The 26220-nt window shown below is 40.1% G+C and overlaps 1 protein-coding gene across 3 annotated transcripts; it reads right to left on the reverse strand.

Annotated features, from left to right (window-relative positions):
- Positions 1–675: 675 nt before the first annotated feature.
- On the reverse strand, positions 676–23435 carry LIN9 (lin-9 DREAM MuvB core complex component). Of its 3 annotated transcripts, none has more exons than XM_082214838.1 (15): positions 23300–23435; positions 14424–14456; positions 14032–14126; positions 13554–13658; positions 12145–12278; positions 11178–11303; positions 9305–9462; positions 7659–7792; positions 7317–7436; positions 7056–7157; positions 6696–6776; positions 5454–5579; positions 2917–3099; positions 2446–2543; positions 676–2084 (listed from the first exon to the last, which is right to left on the reverse strand). In XM_082214838.1, the coding sequence occupies exons 1-15, from the start codon at positions 23376–23378 to the stop codon at positions 1979–1981; spliced, it is 1680 nt and encodes a 559-aa protein (XP_082070964.1). In that variant the 5' UTR covers positions 23379–23435; the 3' UTR covers positions 676–1978. The 3 variants fall into 3 exon arrangements, with proteins under 3 accessions (XP_082070964.1, XP_082070965.1, XP_082070966.1); XM_082214839.1 differs by lacking the exon at positions 23300–23435 and adding an exon at positions 22034–22082; XM_082214840.1 differs by lacking the exon at positions 23300–23435 and adding an exon at positions 20018–20245.
- Positions 23436–26220: the final 2785 nt, after the last annotated feature.

Here is a 26220-nt window from a genome sequence, read left to right on the forward strand (position 1 = left end):
TTGGTTTGCCTGGAGTTGACTTGGGAGAAAGACACAGTGAAGAAATTCTATTGTGAATATGACTCAGTATACAGAGGTACCTTTGAGAAATACACACAACATAGACCTCTTGACAGCAGCAGTTATAGTAGAAAATAAAGATTAAAAGCACAAATCCTATAAAATCAAAGTGGTTATTTCACAACCAAATAAGGAGTCAGGTCCTAGGATTTCCATAGGATTGTACAAAAATACAAATTGTTCCTCTTTGTGAGAGGAGCTGAACCTTGGAAAGAAACCAACATACACATTGATCTTTTCCTGACCCCATTGTCTATGAAAAAATGAAGAGGCGTTTTACTACTGTTCTGTCCACTAACATTGGCTCAGGCAAACACCCCCCCATAACAAAATTCAATTTTATGGTTATTTTATGACACCAATGGTTTTGTTTCCATAATGAAAATGTTATGTGGTAACTGACTGAAATTGGGGACATTGTACTAGGTCTACTGTGTGGTTGCTGCTGTTTTGCAATCTAGCAGCATATACATTCTATGAAATAAATATATAAATTGCAGTGAAAAATATACCGGGGAGTCTTTCACCCCCTGCTCCCAAATTGGATGAAGTTCAAAGTCCATCTAAACATTCTCCACCACCTCTGCACACACCTTCCAAATCACCAGGCAAAAATGAATTTCTGAAAATATATTAACTAAACGTTTTAAAACTATTTCAGGCCTAAAGCTCATGTTTCGCAATTTTAGTAAAACATTACAACTTACATAACTCAATGAGAATAAAAGATTTATGCATTTCTTAAAAGAACAGGTTTTGCTAAATATAGACTCTGCAGTTAAGTTTTGAAGCAGCACAAATACACACACAGAATACAGAAGCATTTTTAAAACTATACAAAATTTTAAATTGAAAATAATTGTTTACATTTTCTTTTTACATTAACATACAAAAGACCTCATTTTATGAGGCATGAAAGAATCAAAACATTGCTACAGCTATCTAAAAATTCAAATCTGGAAACAATTTATTACACTGAAGCTTTACAAGTCTATTCTAAATAAACAACTCAATACACCCTTTTTACAAGATTGATACTTCTGTGTACTCCTCAGATCTTTGCTTTTTATTTTTATTTAGGCAGTTCAGGGGACTGGCTATCCAACTGCATCATGAACTCTGTTAATTGCTTGATAAGCAGGTATCTAGTTTAAGTTTGTGCAACAAATCAATGGAAAAATATTACCAGTTATTTGTGTGAAATACCTTAACTAGAACACTTTGCCCATTATGGAGGGGGAAAAGCAAGTCATATCAATTTCTGGGAATTCAGCAGTCCTTTTCTACTCCTTCATTAGATTACTTTTATAAGTTATGATAAATAAAGACATTCAAACGATATTAACTGATTTACAGGGATTCCCAGTATCCACAAGTGTACAATAGCTACCTACCCACTCCCATTCCTTTGCATATCCTGCTGCCACTTCGCGAGAACAGGAATACACACTGCTTTTTACCAATAACAGCACTCTTCAGAAACTAAAATCAAAAGGCAGTGAGACACAAGTACTCGGCTTTCAAGAAGAGATTGCTATGCAACCTCTGTGTCACTTCCTTCTTCAAAACAGCTCTCAATAGTTGACAGAATAGTTGCAAATAAATTTAAAAGAAAAGTATTCTTGCTTCACATTATAAGAAAACATGTCTGTATAACTTTCAGTTCAAAAACAACATACCTATGTACTTTTATAACTAAAGGTTAGCTGTTAAACAAGATACTGTATGTGCATAGCAAGTGATGAAGTCTATAGCAATGCTGGTAATTTTATGCTGGTTTCTTCAGAAGCAGTACAATGGATCTCAAAATATCCTCTTTTCCTATTTCTTCTAGCAGTTAGGATATTTGGTGAAGCTTATATAAGAAGGCTTTTTCATAACTACATTCTGTACACTTGGACGAAGGTGAACGTTTCTTTCAGTCTCTGTTGGTGTTATTTGCAGCAAAGGCATGTAGATTTCCCATCTGGCTGAGGCCACTCTGGATGTGTGCAACGTGGATCTCAACGTTATTTTGAAAACAACTAAAGAAAGAAAAAGTTTTCGTTTGTCAGCATCTCTGAAATGTTCAACATACTGAATGTATTACAGTCTTTCAGTATACACCCCCCTCCAACGTATTCTACTGCCCCTGCTTCAGTGAAATCTCACTGCCCCCAACATTGAGTGTGTTCAGGACTTTTTTTTAATCTGTCCTGGCTTTGGGGATATAAATGTTTTTAAACTCTTGCTGCTGTTTTAAATTATTTTTTCTAATTATTGTTATAATGTTGTGTTACAGAAAGCTTGTATTATAAGCTACCCTGGGCTCTGCCCCCCCTTTTAAAAGGCAGATGTATAAATATAAATAAGCACACCAATAAATAAAACACTACAAGATATTACCTGATGTTGGTGGAATCTATGGAATTTTTGATGTCGTTTAATGAATCTGTTAAAGACTTAAACTCAAAGGAGTTTAGATCACCTCCTTCTGCTAGACACTAGAAGAAAAGAAATTTAAAAAATTAGGGGTTCAGGAGATAATACATGTTACAGCTGTTTACAAAATCCAAAAACTGTGGAAACTGCTCTGCCACCTTGTGCATCCTGCTTGTGTGGGGTGGGAGACTAAAGGAGGTTAGTGGACATTGATGAGGTCCTCAGAGCAGACTAGGTTCTGAGAAGGAAATGTAATGACAAGCCAAGTCCCTCTCTGAAAATTGCTGGGGTGGTATGTATGGGGGAAGTTAGTTATTAAGGGTAGCAGACTTCCACACTTTTCTGAGGCTAGCATTACTGTTTCAGCATCGGGGACAAGGACAGGGGGAGTGAGCATATTACAGTATGCATTTTCATTCTCTCAGTACCATTTACCTTAATCTGCAGTAATATTGCTGTAAGCCTAGCAATCAAATCTGTCAGGTTTTCATTCTGAACACACGGCTGTCCTGTTGTTGATGTATTTGACTGTCTGACAATTTCCTGAGCTTCTTCTTCACATCTCCGTCTCAGATCTGTGGGATGGTCTGCAGGCTGTAGACCCTGATCTGGGGCAAGCTGGGAGATAAAATGAACATAGATCGAATTAGATTTCATCTGCCAAGAGTTCATCCAGGTTCTATATTCTAACATTATTGCTGACTTATATTCTGTTTAAAACTGAGAGGTTATGCTGTCTAATGTAACAGTATCTGACTGAACAAGTTTTGCATTTGAACATTTTAAAAACACCACCACTCCATTAGGAACAGTAGCAGAAAATGGTAGTGTATAAAACTAATAGAATAGTGTCCAATGCTTCAGACTGCAGATATGGGATGCAATTTTTAATGACCCCTACACTTTAAAAATCCCTTCAAGCAGAAAACTAGCATAGAGTGGGCTGGAATAAGAGCTCTCTCCCTGATATACTAGCTTTTTATTTGTGGGGAAGCAATTAAATAGCATCCTTCACCTGCAATTTCAGTTGCTACTGTCCATTCTACCATATCAGAGGCTTACTACCTCATTCTCTTGCATGTGTATATCAGTTAAGTATTTCATTCAGTTATGTAGCAAATATGTGAAGAGGCTTCTAAACAGTTGAAGGAATATCAGTCAAGGTGAACTGGAAGAGTCTCTCTCTCTCTCTCTCTCTCTCTCTCTCACACACACACACACGCAGAAATGGGAACTGCAAAAAGTAAATGTTGCAGCAAGAAATGTCCTTAGTTTCATATGACCATGCCCTCCTCTTCTATGATTCCGTGTTCTATTCCCCCAATTGACACTCAGTATTCTGTGGTTACTGAACATGCTCAATCCTCATTGGACTGTTTGTGAGTTTTGGTTTTCTCTCTCTCAAGGTTTCTACTAAAGACCTCTGCAAATGTAAGGCTTCCGCTGAGTGCGCCAATACTGCTCTCTTTCTTTGCAGTGGCCTCCTTTTGCTAGAGAAAGTAATGAAATCTTTAGAATCATATACCAACAGATATCCAGGCAGAAGTGATTCAATTATTACCATATTAATCCCCCCTCCATTCTTTTCTCATAAAATATTACAGATGGTGGAGAGCATAAGGCCTGTAGTATTTGAAACTCCCATTGTTCTAAGCACATTTTGCGACAGGGAATTTCATTAGCGTGAGCAGTTTCTGAGCTCTGGGCGCAGTACTGTGCCTAATATTTCAGATTAAAACTGCCACAGTTGAAGAGACCCTCTTAAGAATATTAGGGGGGTGGGCAGGTGGACGACTAGACCATGTGAAAATTGAACATAAGATTTTAGCTGCAGTTCATTCATTTTCAGCTTTGTATTCTTGTTATAAAAGAGCGTGCCTAGACATTCCGTTGTTGCACCCATAACCAAGGTTTAAGGTCCCATTTAGCTCCTAGCTTTCATATCTCAGTTTCTAACACCGCCTACCCCAGGGGTAGTCAACCTTTTTATACCTACCGCCCACTAATGCATCTTTCTTGATGATAAAATTTCCTTACCGCCCAGCAGTGCTTGATGGAAGGAGGAATCAGCCTGTGCTGTAGAACCCCCTACCGCCCACCTAGAATCCTGAAGCACCCACTAGTGGGTGGTAGGGAATCAGTTGACAACCCCTGGTCTACCCACTGGAGAGTGGCACTGTACGAAACAGTGCCTTAATTACTAATATGAAAGAGAACAGTTCCCTATGCCTGCAAGTCATGGCAGCGTAGTGTAGTGGTCAGTGTGGGACTTAGACCGGGGAGACCAGGGTTCAAATCGCTACTCAGCCATGACACCCAGTGGGTTATCTTGGGCCAGTCACTATCTCTCAGTTTAACATACCTCACAGGGTTGATGTGACAATAAAATGGAGGAGGGAAGTGTATATGTCACCTTGAGGAACTTGGAGAAAAGAGGAGATATAAATGCAATAACAACACTAGTTACCTAGACAGTGATTGCATTATACTAGGTAGGTATTTGTGTAGTGAGAAGGGCACTCTGCTCATGCCCACATGCACTCTCTTCACTTGGCCTCAAGAGTAGGGCTTATGTTTGGTTCATATTTCTTTAGCTTCCATTCCTTTTTCAGTAGTGATATTGTGTTACTAATATGGTGCCTTAACTATTTAGCCCTGTGCAACGTAACACTAATTTTCAGTAATGAGAGATAAGTTCTAGTTGCAGATGTTGGCAGAGGACATGGTGAAATGAATTCTGCATGTGCTCAGAGACACACTTATCCTTTTGCAGTCATGCTGCGGCAGCTTTCCAAAATTCAAAACAGGAGATATTCACAGTCTTCCCCAGAAATGCCAGGAATTGAACCAGGGACACTCTTCATGCAGAACTGATGCTTTACAACTGAACTATATCAGTTTCTGAGGCTGCTATGGGTTCTTCCAATGGCTATAATCCTCTGTTTGGGAAAGATAGAATAGCAGCATTTTACCTCATAACAATACTGTTGAACTTTATGTAAAACTTTGTTTAGATCCTTGTTCAGCTGTTCAAGATCTAAGACAATAGTTGCGTATCTTCTCTGAAATTCAATGCCAATAGGCATTGAGTAGGATTTCTGTGCAAAGAAAAGAGAAAGAATTAAGTGCACAAAGCAATAACTTGTTTATTTCTTGCACAATTAAAGTGAGATTTCAAAACAATTTGGTTTTGAAATAGTTTTGACATGAGGGTTTCTTAAAAATGCTTGCTGCATTACCTAGCCACCTTAAGGAAAGTGTGAAAATGTATTTAAATTTCCTATGAAGATTTAATCAACGAACAAACAGAGGGTCCTTTCAAAATCAATTCTTGCAAATAAATTTGAATTTCTGGTGCAGATATTTTCTGAACTGTATTACATTTTACTTATTTTATTACACCCTTCCCCCTATGGAAGTCCAGGGCAGCAACTGTATGCCTATTTAACTGATGCATGTCCAAGATAGCCTGGGTTGAGTTCAGATTTAGTGCTGCTGAAATCCTACAAGCAATTACCTGTCAGTTCTCAGTGGGATTTATCGTAATTTTGAGTAAGCATGCATAGGGTTGTGTTGTAAGGTGTTTTAAATGGAGAAAGATTCCTACCAGGACTTGCTACAATTTTTTATTTGAACTGTGACAGCAAATATAAGGTCGCTCTGTGTTTGTTGAATGCTCTTCCCCAGGGAGGCTCGCTTGGCACCTTCATGATGTCTTTTTAGGAACCAGATGAAAACACTCCCTCTTTGCTCAGGCCCTTAGCCAATTAAACATTCTATGGCTTTTTAAATTGGGGTGGGGAAAGAGTATTGCTTTTGTTTGTTATTATATTATGTATGTTTTTGTCGTAAACCACCCTGTGATCCTCAGATGAAGGATGGTATAGGAATTGAATAAACAATAATAAAAGATAGCCACAAAAGAACATCTTAGAAATATATAGTTCTTTCTTTATGTCAATACTTAGAAAAGCTGCTACTAAGAACAAATTATTTTCAAGTACTCTCCCACTCTTAACTAGATCTGAGAGTTAAAACCTTCAAACTGAGGCTTGGAGGCTCAGGGGGATGGGGCATGGGGCCTTCAATCCAAATTCTGTTACAGATCTTCCTTTGTTTGAACTTAGTTAAACAAGAAGCATACACCTTTAAAACTCCTTAAGCCCCGTGTAACCTTTACAAGACAGCTGAAACAAGTATACATATATATTTACCAATTTTTCTGCTTCTGTGTTCATCTCCCTTAATTGCTTGATGTGTTCCTTCTTGATCATAAGAATCTTTGATAGTCTGGTCTGCAGAAAACAGAGAAAGCATATCAGAATAAATATAAGATCAGTGGATTGTAAAATACATTATAAAGTAAAAACTTAGCAAACTATTGTTGTGGATATAAATCAGACGACCAAGATACAAATTAAATGTACAGACGATATAATCTGGCTTTCAAAGATTTAGGGAACGTCATTGTAGATGTTTGACAGCCATGTATAAAGTAATTAAACCGATTTTTACTTTTGGAGATGCTCAAAATCAGTACAGATAAAACTGAAAGAAAAGGAATTTACACTCACCACTTGGATAAGGAATTCTACTGGAAAACCACCTAATGTCTCACTATCTGAGCCTGAAAATTTGTTCTTCCAAGAAGACTGTCCTAGTAAAGGATCACTGTCCTATGCAACAAAGAAAGTTGCCTTAAGCATTTTATTTCATTCATTCTTATGTATTAGTTAACTATAGAATTTATTGAAATGATACTTTAATTTGCTTCAGATGGTTTAAAATGCAGCAAATTACTGAATGAATAAAAAAATTCACTTTAAGATACTTACTGTAATTGGTGACTGGAGGGAAGGTGTGTAATGTAACCGAGGAGGAGTCATAAAGAATCTAGAAGGTCGCTGTTTTTGTCCAAAGGCAGCAATTGGCATGGTTTCATGAGGTTCATTACTCTTTAAGTTAGAAAGAGGAAGAAAAGTTAAGCAGCATTCACTACGATTACGAGTAATATCTTGAAAAAGAAAATGTATTTTAGATATATTAATAAAGTTGACAAAAATACTATATGCCTTTTATTCTTGAATTGTCTTGTAAAATAAATTTATGGCATTCATCTGGGAGAAAAGAATTCACATGCTTGCAGACTTTTTTTTAAAAAAGTAGATATTACTTACGAGAACTTCATAATCTGGGATTGTATGCGTTCCAAGCCCTGACCTCTCAAAGGTTACTCTGTAAGTAGCATTAAGAGTGTCAACAGCATCTATCTGTCCAGTGAAGAGTCCATCATGAGCACCACGTAACCGTGCTAAAATAAAAAACAACCCCGTCTTAATCAGAGCAAAATATTGATGCATGCCACAGAAATCAGGTGTGGCTTCCTCTGCCTTTCCAGCCTGAAGCAGTTGCATCCAGTTTCTAGCTCACATCACTCAACTCTGGTCTTTTGTCCTTCTAATTAACAGATAGTTGAGGGAGAAAGGCCCACCCCGGGGCACAGAGTCATTTCCTTTGTTTCCTTAATGACCCATACTTAACAGGCTATTACCAGGCTGACTATTCCAACAACCGAATCTAAGCTGGATCCAGGAATTAGGAGGGTGGCTCAGGCATACAGCATCTCATAACACTATCTCCTGCGAAGAACAAGACATCTGTCCCCCAAAGCTATGGGTACAGTAAGGCGACTATTTAATGATAGAAGCTACTATTTAATGACAGAATCAAGAGTTCTGCCTCAACAAATTCTGTACCAGGAAAGCAGAATTCTGTGGCTAGTATAGTATTGCAAATTAAGTTTTAATCTCATATATTTTCTTATTTTGCACAATTTAGTCTGATTTTCTAAATGGAAGAGGAAAAGGCAGGTGTAGGACCGTGACCCCTGTCCCTATCCCAGAGAATCCTTTCTGGCTTCTAAGATTTCACTAGGCATTGCTTGCCTAATGTAAAAGCCTATCTTCACATAGTTATGGAGGCTAGAAGCCTGCATTTTTCAAAATGGAAGATTAGATTGCGAGGAAGCAGAATTATGTGCTTGTGAGGAATCAGAGAATACAAAGCCCTTATTATAAACATGGCAGGAAACAAGTGAAACTAAAACCCCAAATGGTGGGCATTTAAAACAAAGCTGCATTCTTATTGTTCTATAATTCTGGACAAGGCTGGGACAGCCCATTCTAGATGGCCGGTAGAAAGACTAATGGAACCAGTAAGCAGAAAACTCCCAATGATGTAATACAGTGGTGCCTCGCAAGACAAAAATAATTCATTCCGCGAGTCTTTTCGTCTTGCGATGTTTTTCGTCTTGCGAAGCACGGTCCGTTGCAACTGCGCCTCTTCAAGCAGCTTTTAAAAAAAAGTGCAAGACGTTTTCGTCTTGCGAAGCAAGCCCATAGGGAAATTCGTCTAGTGAAGCAACGCAAAACCGAAAAACCCTTTCGTCTAGCGAGTTTTTCATCTTGCAAGTCTTGCGGGGTACCACTGTATCATCACGATGAGTTAAAGAAAATAGTGGCAGACAACAGTCATGGATGTGACAGGGTGGGTTAAAAGGAATTATGGAAGCTAGCCCTTGATTTAAGTACGTGGTCCTGTCAAAGACTAGAGAAGTTTTGCAAGAGTATGCCATGTATCTTATAACTACTTGGGTCATTTGAAATGCCAAACCTAGGAAAGGTAATCCTGTTTACAGATGGTGCAGTACTAGCGGTGGAGATGTAAAAGCGTCACTCCTTTAAATAACTTCAAGTTAAACTACATCTTCAGAATTCAACACCGATTAAAACAGTAGTGTAATTTAGAGATGGGGAAAAGGTACCTGTAACTTTTGTTCCTATAACTAGTGGCAACGGAATTTCTTCTGGAAGATCTTTAAACTGGGATATATCTGCCACCTTCCGCTGTTGCAAAAGTCTAATTTTTTGCCGTTTCTGTTTTAATGCGGACCTTTCCTCTTCAAAGAATGCAGAAGAGCATCTACAAAACAATTGTAATTTATTTACTTTGTGTTCATTTATTCAAGCATCTTATAGCTTTACCCTTGAAAAGTATGATAGATCGGGTTGCAACCAACAGTCACACGAGGACATCCGCTTCTGCAATGGGAATTTCCTTCCTCAGCCCTCTGGTGCAGATTTCACTGATGGGGGGGGGGGTAAGTTCCAATGTGCAAGTGGAAGTCTTACACTTAACAGGACTTCGTTGGATAAAACTGACTGCTTTTATACACTTTTTACATTGAGGGGGGAAATCAGCACAACAGAAAGCAAGTGGTACACAGACTGGAAAGGTCCCCTGCAGGAGAATTTGACAACTGAAATCTGTATGTGCTGAAAATAATAGTTTATCCCTATGTCTAAAAACTGACACACAGAAACGATGGCTGTCAGTAATAAATGCAGTTAGATGCAATATGTTTATCCTTTCTTTGCAAAACTGAAGCTTGTCAAAACCAACTATGCACTGAAGAGAAAGCAGTAATAGCTAACTGACATCTGTACAGACAGAAGACAGTGGTTATGAGGATGAATGCATACAATTTGGCTATCAACAGTGCAATCTTATGCATGTTTATGTAAGTCCACTGCATTCAATGGGGATTTCTCCCAGATTATGTGTACATAAAACTGCAGCCCAAGGTATCTAGATTTAAATTCCTAAAAAGGTTTCTAACCATTAGAGCTGTAAAGTACTATGATAGTTGTCTTAGAACAACTGCAAGAAGAAAGAAGTATGCTATAGTCATAAGAAACAGTTATCCCATGGTAATGTGTTTGTTTTGTTTTGTTTTTTTGCCTTGCCTTGCCCATGGCTGAAATTCTTTCTGAATGCCATATATGTCAAACAGACCCTGTTCCTTTGTTGCGGCTTTCTTCCTCAAGTCAGCAGGAGCTATTTGATTTGTGGGGCTATCCTTAAACAGCTTATCAACCCCAGGGTCAGCACAACAACAACAACAACAACAACAACAACAACAACAACAACAACACATCCTAAAGAAGCTAGGGGAAATGGTCTAATCCTTTAGCATCTGTACTGGTTGTTTGTTATTTATGCTGTCTTATAAAGCTTTACTGGTCTTCATTCAGTCCATTACTCATCCTGATACCTGAATCAGATGAACGTAAGAGACAGAACCTATTCCGAAAATCAGAATTACCTTACTCAGTGGTTTCAGGTAGATGTTTAAAAATGGAGAGCAATACAGAACCCTATACAACCCCATAACATGAATGTCAAGAAACCAATAGGTAGTTTTCCAGTGGTATCTTCTGGAATCAAGCTTCAGCCCTATGCATAAGGATGTCATGGTCCACAGCAATGAAAGCTGCCAATATACTTAACATGGTTGTGCTCTCCCAGTCCAGTATGGGGAGGGGTGGGGCACTTTGAGAACAGGATGCTGGACTAGAGGGGCCAGTGGCCTGGTTCAGTAGGCTCTTCTTATGTCCTTATATATGCTAAGTTGTACAGTACTCCTCAAGTGCTTTGCATTCATCATCAGGCTGAAACTTGGCTGAATACTCAATTACGATTATGCAACATATCCTACATTCTTAAAATTACCCATTAAGCACCAACTTTTAAAAATGAATCATCCAGGAAACCCTTCAACAAAAACCACCACCACCAACTCCCCACAAAAACTCTACGGGCTAAAGAGCCTTCAGTCTTTCAAGCTAATATTTTACCTTCGTGGCTTCCCCATCAGCCGTCTGATCTTTCCCCATTCAACTCTTGTTAATTTTCTGGTTTTCAGATTGGGAAAAGATTCTTTCAGGCAAACGCAGAAATCATTATCACCTTCAAAGAGTGGCCTATTAAAAACAATTGGTATTCTGTCATTATATTTTCATGTAAATTCAGAAAATGTATTATGACATGCCAACACAATTTTACCTCCATATACCTAAGACTAGAGAATTTTGCTTCCTAAATGTTTAAATTATAGTCACTTGTCAACTTGGGCTTATTTTAATTTCTTCATTTTACAGGAAAAATGTTATAACTGAAAATTAAAATGTTATAACTGAAAATTAAAATGCTATAACTGAAAAATATTTTGAAGCTAATGCAGTCAATTTAGAAATGAACAAGGCATTTTTACAGAAAAATACACTTTCCTATTTATTAAAACTCTGCCTTGAATAATATAGTTTACAGAACCATGAAAGTCATTATTACTCTTATGACTCCAGCAACTGTACTATTCAGAAATTAAAGTAATAAGCTTTGTAACATTAGAAATATTGCTATAAGTTGCCACCAATATATGGTAGGCAAAAATGATGATAAGAACCAGGCCAAGGTATATCTTAGCAAGAATATAGCAATTATTTTCTTATCTCTTTAAAAAACTTGCTATTGCAAAACATTTTGCAGAGAAACTGATAAGCAATATTTAATTCTTGTAACTGTATTAAATTCTGACAAAACCATTTTTGCCCCATTTTGCTTTAAAAAAACAACCACAAGTTTCACTGCACAGCTATGAAGCAGCCATATGAAAATACAAATAGCATAATTCCAGTATATTGCTTTACAATGCTATCTCATACATGCCTACACAGAAGAAAGCACCTTTGAGGTAAATGGTACTTGCTTCCATGTCTGCATAGGATTGTAATCTAAAACTAGCAAATGAAAAGTCATACATACTTATCTATATTTGAGTAGAACCACTCGTAAATACACCATTTGTGTGCTTTAGGAAGTTTGAGTAAGTTACGTAGCCGCAAACCGATCTTCTGTGATGCCTTTTTGTCTGGTGTTGGCATTGTTGCAGTAAACTTCTAGATAATAATAAAAACAACAACACCAACCAGAGATTACTAATAGAAATACTAAAAGAACAGAACCACAGAATTATAGAGTGGGAAGTGACCCTGAGGGTTATCTAGTCCAGCCCCTTGTAATGCAGGAATCTCAAATAGATCATACATGACAGATGCCCACCCAACCTCTGCTTAAAAGCCTCCAAGAAACTTTGACAAGTCTTAAGGGCAGTGCTGTGCACTTAAAAACCTCCAAGGAAGGAAAGTCCACTCTAAAACCGCTCTTAACTGTCAGAAAGTTCTGCCTGATGTTTAGTTGGGATCACCTTTCTTGTAACTTGAATCTATTGGTTCAAGTCCTAGCTGAACCGTTTGTCTTAGTTTTTAGTTGCTGCTTTGTTAATAGTGATTTATAGATTGTAACTGTTTTACTGATTATTTGTTAATTATTTCATATGCTTTATGCCGTACTTGTGGTGTTCTGTTAAGCTCTACTATGTTATTGTTATTTATTGTTTGTAAGCCACTTTGGGATTCATCTGAATGAAAAGCAGGATAGAAATGCAACCAATCCACGTTGCAAACTTGAGTTCATTCTGAGCTTTGGCCCACCTGACCTTCTCCTTGCAACTGTTGGCTACTCGTGAATACCCTTTTCTTCCTGATTTCTCATTTCTTCCATTTTTTACATGCCCTTCATAAATCTCAGTTCATCTGTAAGCCCCTTATGCAGCCACACTGGTTTCTTTAAGTGCAGCCCACTTTTCTTTCTTGTTGGAATTATCTGCCTTTGTCCCTTCAATCTTTCACCTTTAAGAAACTCCAATCCAACCTGGACTCCCTTCTCTTTGAGTATTTCTGACTACGGAATCTCACCCAGTAGTTCCTTAAGTTTTTTGAAATCAGGCTTCTTAAAGTTCAGAGTGGATGTTCAACTACACTCAGTTTTCATTGCCTGTGTATAATGAAACCCAAGAGGACATAATCAGTTCCTCCCAAGCTTCCGGGTACTTTCACTTTTTCGATCAGTTCCTCCCTGTTGGTGAGGACCAGGTCCAAGAGAGATGACCCCCTTGTTGCTTCTTCCATTTGTCAGGGAGGCAATGGAGGAATTTGTTGGACCTTACATTCTTGGTAGAGTTTGAGTTCTAACAGATATTGCAGTAGTTGAAGTATCCCATGACTACTATATTTCTCCTTTTTAAATGTGTTTGGATTTTTGCAATAAAGTGGAAACTGAGAAGGTTTAGTTTACCTATCAATGAATGCAACAAACTTTACAGATTAACATACCTGGGGAACCATTGCGACTCTCTGGTTTCTTTTGGGTGATCGTGTATTCATTTGCCTTTCCTCTTCCTCACAAAAGGACCGACTTCGTTTTGAACTTCTGAAGGGCTGGAGCAAAAAGAAAAATCTGACTCAGTCAACTGAAAAGTTTCACTACGTGCTTTCCTGCAATACAGCAAACCCATGATAAACAAGCAGAAGATGCTTCCTTTAATATAATCTTTCTTGATCTATGTAGCACAGTTACAGTCTTTTGTGGCCTCTAGTTTCCCTCACCTTGCTTATTTTACTTAGCTGAAAGCAAATTTACCTAAACAGCTGGCTTCCTTTTGTACAACTGTTACAGTACTCATGTAATGTCATATTTTATACTGATACTCTGCGCTTATGAAACCAGGAAAAATGTTTATTCTTAAAAAATTTAACGGCCAAAGGAAAGAAAACAAGAAGACTACTAATATAGGTCAATGTTGCTCCTTACCATTTCTACAGCAGCTCCTGCATTCTTGCCTTTCCAAATGGGTGTTTTCTGCAAGGAACTGAATTTTTCATTCCATGTATTTGATAAACTTCCCTCTGTATTAAGTTATAAATCATAAATATTATTATTCCTATGTAAAATTAATATAATGTTCTCTAAAATTCCTTTACTGTACAAATGAAAACTTAAAAGTTTACCATTCTTAACATTAAAGATATAACCACATTGTAAAAAACCTCTGTTTATTTTTTAAAATTATGTTATCTTTCTATTTTGAAAATGCAGCCGACTTCCCACTTAAGAATGAAGTGCTCTTTAGATATTCATTCACACCATGACTGAACTTTTACTTCCACAAGTACAACAAATTAAAAATAAATGGTATGTCCTACCTTTCAAACTAACCAGAGCTTTTGCTGATGAACCTGAAATAAGTAAAAAAATCTAATAAGGGAACAATATTTCCTGACAGTGGATTCACAGTTCTTTCAGCATTTATAGCTAATTTATTTTTCTTAATAGGGAAATGCCTTACAAGTGTAAATAAGCTTCAGCCTGTTCAGCTATTACGGCTTCCAACCAAGGAAGTATTAATTCAGGGAATATGTACTTCTGGGAAGATCAGGATTCTCTGTGAAAACATCCTCAGCATGCTCACAAAGTATTCATCAGAGAAGTGTAGCTATGACAGCTAAGTCAAATTCAAAGTATAAAATATAAATACCAGTTGTGTCGAACTGATATCCCTCCACTTAGGAAGGCTCTTTGATCCAGCAGAACCTACCATCAACAGAATAAGTATTGATGTGATCTTTGGTAATTCCCCCTGCAGATTCCACACCATCTCCCATACTGTACTGAAGGATCCATAGCAGATTTGAGCAGGTATGGAGTTGAAGGGGGTTGGCATTTGTCTGTCTTGGGAGACAATGGAGAGTGTGTGCCTTTGGGGGTGAAGTCAAACTGTTGGAAGGTTGCAGTGCCTGATGTGGCTGTAGAGACTGATGCAGGATAGACATGTTTTGTTGCAGCTAGGGCAGATGAAGGCATTGGATGTGTTGCTGCAGACGCACCATGGCATTTCTTCTCTCTGTGCTCCTTGCAGCAGTCATTCGTCCTCTGGTCAGTGCTGTGGACACACAACCTGACTGGTTGTCTCCAGGTACTGTGGTTGTCTGCAAGGGATTCCCACACGGTGGGGTTAACGTTGCCAGTCTTCACGTCACATTTGCAGACATCTTTGTAAAAGCCAACGGGCCTAGGTTGAAGGGAAAATCTCTGAAAATCACTCCAATTCCTCGACTACTAATTTAAGTTCCCACTGGATCAAAGAGTTTTCTTTTGGTGGAGGAACACCAACTAGATACAGCCCAGAAGTACATTAACGCTAGGGTTATTTCACACATATAATGTCAAATTATTGTATGATGGTGAAGAAACAAGGACTGTGCTCCGTTGCCCTGGTCCCTTTGCTAATCCCCTAATTACTAACTTCCTGATATTCAGCAAACCATATTTTGTGGTTTCATCCCAGGAGCATGAATACAATCTCTTCAACTATAAAGTCAAAGTAAGCCAAAAAATGAAAACATGCAACATAGCAGTAATACACTGTTCATGCAGCTACGTTGGTAGATGTGTTAAACTGGTAACACTTTGTTCCATTATTTCACTACTACAATTTCAATATGTAAGCATCAGCACCAGCTGCCAGCAGTAAAAATGGCCTAATAAACAATTTGCATTAGGGACCTGAAACGGTTCAAACCTTGTTTACTTTAGATTGAAATAATGAGTTTATTTATGCATTGCGAACATTTTTTCATGGTAGAGAAGAGGATACAAAAGGAAAGTGCATTAGTATCTCCTTAACCTCCAATGTACATTCCATTTCTGTCATCATTAATCCCTCTCACCTGCTTTCTATGATATGAACTAAGACATGATCTTCATACTCACTTCTAGCTGAGTAACAAATTTCACATTGTGCTGATGAATAATTTGTAAGGGGAAATATCAGTGAAGATGTAAGGTCTTATCTTTACTAATATTTCCCCTAAAATTCATATGTTCATATGTACAGCATAGGAAGGACAACAAACAGGTGAGAACTGGCAAAGCAATGTTATTCATTCTTTGATTATCACCTCAATCCCTGTTATACCTTCAGCATGTAAGAAAACTGTAAAATAATACACATTCTTTTAAAGTGTTTTTATTATATCTGTGACAAGGTGGTAGGCCAGGAAAACAAACACACAGCAGGGAATAAGCTTAATAAAATTGTTACAAGTATAATATTTGTAGCAGATTTGAAAGTAAGGATTTTCTGTTTCGCACAGAAAAGCAAGATTTGCAGCTACTATTTTAAAACACCACCAAAATTGTTGAGCTTTTTTGGGGAAACCTCCCCCCCCCTAGTGGTTTTAAGCTTTGGGAGCTGTTTCCGCTGTTTTTCCCTCTGTGTTGCCATACATTCGAGGTTTCTCTGACATTTTGCCAATTCAGCAATTTTTACACCCGAAAACCAAGACATGTCAGGAATTTTCCTGACATATGGCAAGCCTATTTACTGTGGTGAATAAAACATATTCTAAACTTACTGGGTGACAATCAATGTTAGTCTTACTTACAAGTTGGTCATTGAATGGATTTAAGTCCATTGCTTTTGATAAGTCTACTATGAGTATGACTTAGCTCAGGCATGGCCAAACTTTGCCCTCCAGCAGTTTTGGGAGTACAACTCCCATCATCCCTAGCTAACAGAACCAGTGGTCAGGGATGTTGGGAATTGTAATCCCAAAACAGCTGGAGGGCAAAGTTTGGCCATGCCTGAGGATATCATCAAATGTAAGACAAAAACACAAAGTGTTACAGTCATTCTGTACTGTAGTTATGAACCATAGTTATGAAAGAATCAGTCAAGGTTATTCCTTCCTAAAATAAGGCTTTGGCAGTATATAAACATTCTGTATTAGGAGACGTATGTATGAAAATGTCGTGCAAAGCAGTGCTAACAAAGGAGATATTCCTCACTGTCTCCTTAACTACAGTAGACATGTGAGTTGCCAGAAGAAAATGCTTTAAAAGCTTTACATCACCACAGCAGTTCTCCAAATACACACAAAAACAGAACATGGCAATATTTCTACCAGGTAAGAACCTATTTTGATGGATAACATCATTGATTTGCTTGCCTTTATGGACAAGAAGCAAGTGATACATTTACAGGATAGTAAAAGAAACTGCTACTTTTCTAGATGCACATCAGCTTTTTTTTTGGGGGGGGGGATGCTATGTTGCCAAAGTTGCTGTAATTTACAAAATAAAAGCATTCATACAAACCCTCCAACAGTCCAGTGCTATGGTTGCCTGTGCAAAGCTAAAGAATAGGACCAGGTGTGTGGGATGCTGGTCCACAGAAAATTTGCAAACAGTTGTGATAAATTAGTAAACCCCAAACCTATCAGACTCTACTATAATGTAGCAGTTCAAGACAGTGTGCTCCAGTGGGACAGAAATACAGTCTTAGGTGTCCCATGTGTCAAATCTGAGTAGAGAAGATAGGCACCAGAAGCAAAAAATGGCAAATATTATTAGTAGTAATTATTACATTTATATACTGCCCTTCATCCAAGGATCACAGAACAGTTCACAACACAAAAATGCAAAATGAGAACACATAATACATAAAAACTCCCAATAACCTCCCTTCCCATAGACACATTTAAAAGGTCATTAAATGTTTAATCATGCAATGGCCTGGTTATAGAGAAATGTTTTCACCTGGCATCTAAAGTTATGTAATGAAGGCACCAGGCAAGCCTCTCTGGTGAGTGAATTCCACGAATGCGAAACCACCACAGAAAAGGCTTGTTCTTGTATTGCTATCTTTTGGTCCTTTCATGGAGAAGGGCTCAGATGATGATCACAGGGTCTGGGTCGGTTCAAATGAGAAAAGGCGATCCTTGAGGTATTGCAGTCGTAAGCCATTTAAGGCTTTACAAGTCAAAACCAGCCCTTTGAATTGGGCCCAGAAGCCAATTGAAAGCCAGTGCAGTTGGGTCAAGATTGGTGTAGCATGTCCAAACCGTCTTGCCCTGGTGAGCAACTTGGCCACCAAATTCTACATCAGCTGAAGTTTCCAAACCATTTTCAGAGGCAGCCCCATGTAGAACGCATTGCAGTAATCTAATTTACCAGAGAACAGAAGACAGAAGTTAGGCTATCTTTGTCCAGATTAGGGGCACAGCTGGGCCACAAGACAAAGCTAATGGAAGGCACCCTGTGCCATCAAGGCCACTTGAGCCTCAAGTGACAGCAAAGGATCTGGGATTACCCCCAAGCTACGCATCTACTCTTTCAGAGGGAGTGTAACCCCATTAGGAGCAGGCAATCTCCTATCCATCCAGTCTAGGGAACTACCCACTAACAGTGCTTCAGTCTTATCTGGATTGAGTTTCAGTTTGTTGGCTCTCATCCAGTCCATTACTGAGGAAATACAATAGTCCATCGCATCTACTGCAAAGGAGTAGAGCTGTGTGCAATCCGCTTATTGCTGACAATGCACTCCAAAATGTCAATGCTCCCACTCATCAGCTTCAAGTAGATGTTAAACAGGATAGGGGATAAAATTGAATCCTGAGGAACCCCACATTGAAGGTTCCACAGGGCAGAAGAACACTCCCCAAGCATCACCCTCTGGAAATGGCCATCCAAGTATGACCGGAACCAATGCAAAGCAGTGCTATGCACCCCCAACTCTGACAGTTGCTCCAGATGGATACTATCGTTTATGGTATCAAAAGCCATTGAGAAGTCGAGGAGGATTAACAGGGACATTTTTCCCTCTTTCTCTCCCAAGAAAGATCACCATACAGGGCGACCAAAGAAGTTTCTGTGCCCAAACCAGGCCTAAACCCCTATTGAAACAGATCAAGAAAATCAGTTTCTTCCAAGAGCATCTGGCTCTGGTCTGTGACTACCTCCTAAAGAACCTTGCCCAAGAAGGGGAGATTGGCAACTGACCAGTAATTACTTAGATTTTTCTGAATCCAGGGAGGGCTTCTTAAGGAGTGGTCTTACCAATGGCTTCTTTCAAGCAGGCAGGAACCACCCCTATCACAGTATCCCCTCTGCTAACATTAGTCAAGAGAGGCAAGAGCTCAAGCGGCTTGCTTGACCGATCCATATATCTTGTCCACATCCTCAAGCCTTACCAACTGAAAATCATCCAACACAACAGGACTAGATAGTGCTTTGGACACCCCCTGAGAGTCATTACTATAACAGCCGAGTCAAGATCCCTGTGGATGCAAGTGATGATGACACAAAGCAAAATCTTACTGACAACATTGATTTTCCCTCTGTCCCTGTGCAATGTTGTACAGTAACAATAAAAGATTGGTTTTACTCTCACAGATTAGCCACAGGTCCCAAGACTCAGATGTTATAATGCAATACAACATCACACACCTGTATTTTCAAAGACCACAAGCAGAAGAGAGAGAGAGAGAGAGAGAGAGAGAGAGAGAGAGAGCAGTAAGCTAGAAGCATGCTGAGCAGATAGCCCACACACCAGTCTAGCACAGACCCAGATGAAACCAGTTAGGAAGGCAGTAACAATTAGTATGCAATACTGCAAGAACTGTACTAGAACAGCAGTCATTATTTGCCAGCACTACTGAATCACACTACCAGATTATGATCTTAGGCTACTTTCTTGATGGTAAGTTAAGTTCCATTACACTTGAACGGGAATTATCTGCAAATAAATGTTTTTAGAGTCAAGGTATGAAAGTGGTTGAGAAACGTTTATCTAACTAAAAAGCCTACCTACCTATCACTTTGTGAAGCTGGTGGAGAGTGGGATGTGGAAATTTAATAGAAAGCTGTTACACCACAAATGATTGAATAAGAAGACAATCTCAGCACCCTACTCCTCCCAAGTGAGCCAATTAAGTTTAGTTTATGTAGCTTAATTTACCTATTTTGCTTCATTTTTTTGGCTTGGGCTAATGGGAATTGACAGCTTTGTTCAGATGTTGATGCAGAACATCCAAACAGATGCACCTTTTGTAGAGGAAGGAACTTCTGGCTTGAATGATTATGAGTAGCACTTAGCAGTTATTATTCATGTGAATGCAGTCATCACTCAAACTACTTATCAGCATGGCTGCACCAACACTACTTCCTCCAGGCGGCTGTGTCCTTCAGAATGCTCTTTGGGGGATATCTAGACTGAACCCATGTGTCCTTATTTAAAAAAAAATCAGTTTACTGAGCAGAAACCTACATTTTTAAAAAAACAAAATGTTGTTCAATTCCATACTGCCAAAAGATTTGTGCAATAGGTTGACAAGCGACAGTTATTTAGATAACTGTGTTATCTAAATCAGTAGTCTTCTACTTTTTCAGACCAAGGACCAATGTGCATTTGGAAACCCAGTTCTTAATTTCCCCCATATATTTGAATGGTGGTAGTGCTGCTGTTGTGACCTAACTTAAATCAAGCTGCAACCTGGTAGTGGGTCCTGGCCTGCCAGTTGAAGGCCAATGATCTAAATACATGTTCATACCTTGTTAGTGACATGATGTTCGGAAGGTGGTTGCATGTGCTAATGAAGATGTATCTTGAGTTTTCTGATTATCATGCTTGGAGTGGGGAGGAAAATTCTTCTATGTCAGAGTAGACAACAAGCTGTAATTGCCTTCCTCTAACATCTGGCTTGAGTGAATTTCTCAAGATATTTGGTATATAGATGCACTGTGCAATTCCTTAGCGAGTGGTCATCTCTTACATGATGTTGATGCCTTCTGCTTGATGCACATGTTTATACTTTGGATCATGCAAGTTAATATGCAGATAGATTAGTGTTAGTTCAAATGATAGGCACCTGATTCAATATTAAACATACAAACAAATGACTTGCATGTACTCATTAAAGAATTCTCATACAGGTCATTTTCATATATGCATCTCCCAGTACAAAACGCTTGTATATAAACACGGTGCATTCCCACTCATTAGTCTCACCCTATGAAAAGGAGTAAGTTTAAATGATAGCCCCAAATCATATCAGACTAGAAAATACCTTTCAAAATGACCCTTACACCTTGTCATGTGGAACCAATGGACCTACTGAGAATGACTAACATTTGATATCACCTAATACATTGAGTATGTTTTACCAATCATAGTAAACAGTAACCAAAATAACCCAACTTCCTTACTTTCAAATGTACAAATATAACTCAAAATAATTTTATTAATATTGTACAGTTTTCCCACATACTAATGATTTAGTTCTTTGTTCAATCTACTGTATAGCACATTAGACAAATACAATTCAATATTATAGCCTATATTCACAACAAACTTCAAAGTCATTGATAGTTTGTCCATAAATGCAATTTTATATAATTCACTGTTTTTCTTTAAGCTTCAACTTTTGCACCACCACAAGTTGTGAACTTGAGTGTATAGTATGTACAGTATATCGCCTTGCATTATTTCCTGCACATTTGAACAGATCTTTGGCCACCACCTGCATAACTACTAAATGAGTCCATATGCAGTAAGATTTCATGTTTTGTATTCATTTTCTTGTTTTCATATACAAATTTTCAGTGTATGTATACATGCAAACCTACATCAATTTCCACCAATTCAACACAGAATACTATATGGAGGTCACCCAAGTGTTCCTATTCCTTAGAAAGAAGTTTACAGTGACATCCACAGTATGTAACACCTCCTGTTAATACTCTGATTACTTTTTTACATAAACACAATAAAAGGTCAAGTGAATCTTGACCGGTCTCAGGGTGAATTTCTGTGGCAGTTCCCAATCCTTCATATATTAAATGCATCAGAGGATATGCATTATTTTTATGGTGATAATATGAGCCACCAGTCTTCTATATCCAGTGCTTACTCACTCTTTTTTTATTTGCTTACATTGGCACACCACCCTATAGTAGAACTCTTGGAGCAGTTTACCTGTGAAGTTGCTTTACACTTTTGAGCTGAGAAACATTGTGCCTTCCATCTGCCAGATTCAACAAAAATGCGTCCTCATGAAGATATATACTTGTTTTTGCTTCCATGGACAACCTGAATGCCCCCTCCTCCACATACATGGAACTTTTCAACATACCATGCCACAATTTTCCACGGTGCAACATACATAGCAAGCCAACTCTAGGAAGCATATTCAACCCTGCCAAGTGACCAGCCAAAAAAACCAGTGCTTTTTTTCTAAAAAAAATATTTAGGGGTACTCTCATTTCCCTACTCATATTGAAATACTGCCCCTCAATGCAGCCAAATTTAGATTCACAAAATGTTTAGGGGTATGTGTACCCCACAGAAGAAAGTACTGCACAAAACAATGCGCTACTGCTACCTTGGTTCCAAATTCAGAGGTTGCTAAATTACTAGTTGACATACACAAGAGAAACAACAATATGGACCTCTCCTTTGTCACTTTCACTATCCTGCTGCTATGGACAAGAGGAGAGGGAAAAACAACGCTTTATTTATCCTGGTTAAGAAACTATCTTCCTAAGCAGCAGGACGTTCCGTAGTGAAAAAGGGTGAGCACCTAAACCACCCCCAAAGCATCGAAGGTTAGTGTCATGTCAAACCCCCGGGGCAGGATGCCCATGGCAGGTCAGAGACCTCCCCAACTGCGCTGTGGTGGTTGCTGTACCCTTTATTTCCACTGCCTTTCCCGGAGAGGTGCAATGTCAGTGGCAGCCACCTGCCCTGCACGCAACACCTCGCTGCCCGGCCTAGGGAAGCTTCCACGCCTCCCTTTCCTCCCCGGGCACTGCCCCGGCCTGCACCAAGACTGGGGGTGCAGGGTGCGGCTCACCCCCGACAGGAGAAGTGGAGGTTATATAACAGCGGCTTCCGGCCCTGCTCTGCTGGCCTCTCCCCGCCACCGCCTCCCGAAGAGGGCAGCTCCGGGGTGCGGGCGGAGGGGAGGCCACGGGAGAGCTGCACTAGGCCGGGCACTGAGGGAGGAGGAGACTGTGGCTCCGGCCCCGCACAGCTCCCACAACAACAGCAGCAGCAGCAAAAGCAGCAGCAGCAGTAGCGAGCGCCGCCGGCGGCGGCAGCCGGAGCAACTTGGGCGGCTCAGGGCTGGGAAAGGGAAGCATGCGGAGGGTCCCGTCCCCGGGACCGCCCTTTGAGGAGCGGCGGCGGAGGAAGGGGCCGAGCGGCGGGACGGAGCGAGGGGCGCCGCGGGTCGCTACTCACTCTCGTCAGGCAGCTGATCCAACTCCGCCATCTTGAAGGAGCCGCGCCGCTTTTTCAAAGGCTGCCTGTCGCGGTGCATTGTGGGGGAGGAGACGGAGTCCTCCAGCCCGCCTGGCTGGCGGAACCGGGGCGGCAGGGGCGCGCCAAGCCGCTCAAGCAGCGCGCCCGGGCCGCCGCCGAGGTGCCCGCGAAGGCAGGCGCGGCCGGGAGCGCGCTCCGCTTGGCCACAGCGCGGCTGTCGGCTCTCTTTCGTAGCGGCTTGAGAGAACTCCCAGCGCCGGGACTGGGAAGAGCGCTGGCTTCCCTGCCGCCCCGGGTGCAAGGGCTCCCCCTCTGACACGCGTCTTGCAGTCGTGGGCATGGTTGGGGCTGATGACGCGCAGAGCCACCGGGCTGTGCATCTCGTGCTCTGCTCTCAGGGGACAGTTGGGTGTTGTGGTGTGAGGCGTAAGAGAAACCCCCGCTCCCGTCCCCAAGCAACTTGTCGAGGTGGTACTTTTTGTTGTTGCATTTTGGTTTTTTGTACAGTCCTGGATGGCTGTCTTAATTTCTGGGCACCGCATTCTAAGGAGGCTGCGGGGTTTTGTTTTCCGAAGATGGTGAGGGACTTGGAGACCACGTCTGACGAGGCTGGGTATATATTTAGCTTGGAGAAGAGAGACCATTAAGAGGCGGCATGATACCCACCTTGGGGTATGTTAAAAGGCTGCCCCATAGGTGTTGGAGCACACCCTGTTTCCCCACAGCGCAAGACTTTGAAGCGGTGGGTTCAAATGACAAGAAAGGAGGTTATGAATAATCCGAAGGAAGAACTTCCCGACTGTAGAAGCGATTCAGTTCAGTCTTTCTCCATTGCCCCTCCAAGATGGTTTTTTTCCTCTCCCAGAAAGAAAGAAAAACATCATGATAACGACAACTGCCTAGAGTAGATCTTTCTGCAATGCGTGCTGACATTGAATGCTAGTAACATTTCTTCAGGACTTCTCCGGGGAGTCACAGGGCAGCTTCCGTTGCTAGACTCAAACTCCCATCATCCTTGGCCGTTGGACTTGCTGGCTGGGGCTGATGGGAGTTGGAGTCCAATAGGACAAGATCCCTATCGCTCAACTAGGGCGACCATAGATTTGCAGTCTTTGTGGAATATGGGAGGGGCTGTGTAGTAAGTAACCATAGTTGAGATGTGACCAAATTTGAGCACTTTACGTTTATAAAATATGATAATTCTATTCCTTATAAAATGGATGTAATTTGTCCTTACTAAGAAATTTAGCATGCAGAATCTCCTTGGGGAAACATACAAGCTGTCTGCATTTTGGAGAAATCTGATAAAGAATGCCTCAATTGCAGCATTTTTTAAAAAAAAGGTATTTCTCTCCCCTCCATTATACTATATAGGGAGCGAGGGAAAGAGTTACATCAATGATTTCTGGTATTCAATTGAATGTTGGGGGTCTTGCCTATGGTGGTCTTCAAGCGGAAGCTAGAAATTGGAGCTGTAACTTAAGGACGGAACAACGAATTCTGCCTTTAATGTTGCTGTCACAGCAGTGGGGATTTTTTCATTTGATTTCCTTGAAATTTGAAATACCTCTGCACCTCTATGTAAATATCTCATGCAAATTCCATTAGGTTGCGGAGACACAGGCTGAAAGCTGCACTCAGCCATTAAGCTCACTTTGGTTATCTTGGATCAGTCATCTGTCTAACCTACCTCAGAGGGTTGTTGTGGAAATAGGTGTTACCACTCTCATTCTATTTCCATTATTTAATAATAACCATAAAGCTGAAAGAGGGGTGAATTGAATGGCTGTGGCAAGTGTGTAAGCCTTTCCCGCTGTATCATTTCCCCTAAATTACCCCTCCTCCCCCAGAGCTCACCTGTGACATGTAGATTTTCCTGCCTAGCCAATAGTGGCAAGTGGGATGCTCATGTTGGTGTAATCTGAAAATATCTGTGAAATTGCACTAGCTGCTTAGTCTGTGTCTTCAGTTACCCTTCCCCCATGTCCAATGTTCAGGGTTAGGACTCCAGTTGTGGTGGGCCTCTGGAAACAGCCAAAGGCCACAGGCCTCAGCCATGACTTACCAACCCTCCTCCAAGGCTGCATGCAGCAACCTGGTAGTGAATGGTGAAAGTGGTGGATCTCTCTCTGAACTTGGATCTCTTCAGTTTAGCCTCTAAGAGCAGGTTACGGTACTTGGTAGCATAGTTTACGATGCACCAGCATCTTTTAAATTTATGTGTATAGTGTGTTTGGGTTGTATTGTGTCTTGAGGCAATAAAACACTTTACACTGAATTGTGTGGGCAATGAGTTTTCTTCATCAATTCTGGAAAGGCTGACAACTGGAGAAGACTGAAGCTTTGATGGACAACTACTCTGCTGGTCATACTGATATAGGTGCGGTATCCAAATGCTATCGCCATTTGCCATCACATCAGAAATAGCCCACTAGAATGCATTCATGCCTTACACTGTACACAGACTTATCACTTGTTGAAAGTTGGCTTATTTGCAGATAGTGGTGGCTTTTCCAGCATTTAATAATGAGAACCTAAAGCACAGGCAAGGATAAGATCACAGCTGTTCAATGTCCTCTGGCTCTCTGCTTCCATTCTATTGTGAAGATAAATCCAATAGTTGATCCATGTTGAGTAAAAAGGAAGATTATACAGGGTGATTCATAATGAAGTATACAATTTCAATGCACTATAAAAAAAGAATGTATTATATCTTATGTTATCTGTAACAGAATTGTAGGGGAATGTTTAATTATTTTTTTTAGAAACAGACACATTTTCTGCTTGAAGGATTTTCCCTGAATTGCGATAAAAAAATGCAGTTGTACAACAGTTACAGATTCCGTTCTGCTCAATTCAAGAACACACCTTCTCCACTGCAGACGCAGCCATTTTGCCTG

This window comes from Podarcis vaucheri (assembly GCF_965113315.1).
Source record: "Podarcis vaucheri genome assembly, chromosome: 3".
Taxonomy (NCBI): Eukaryota; Metazoa; Chordata; class Lepidosauria; order Squamata; family Lacertidae; genus Podarcis; species Podarcis vaucheri.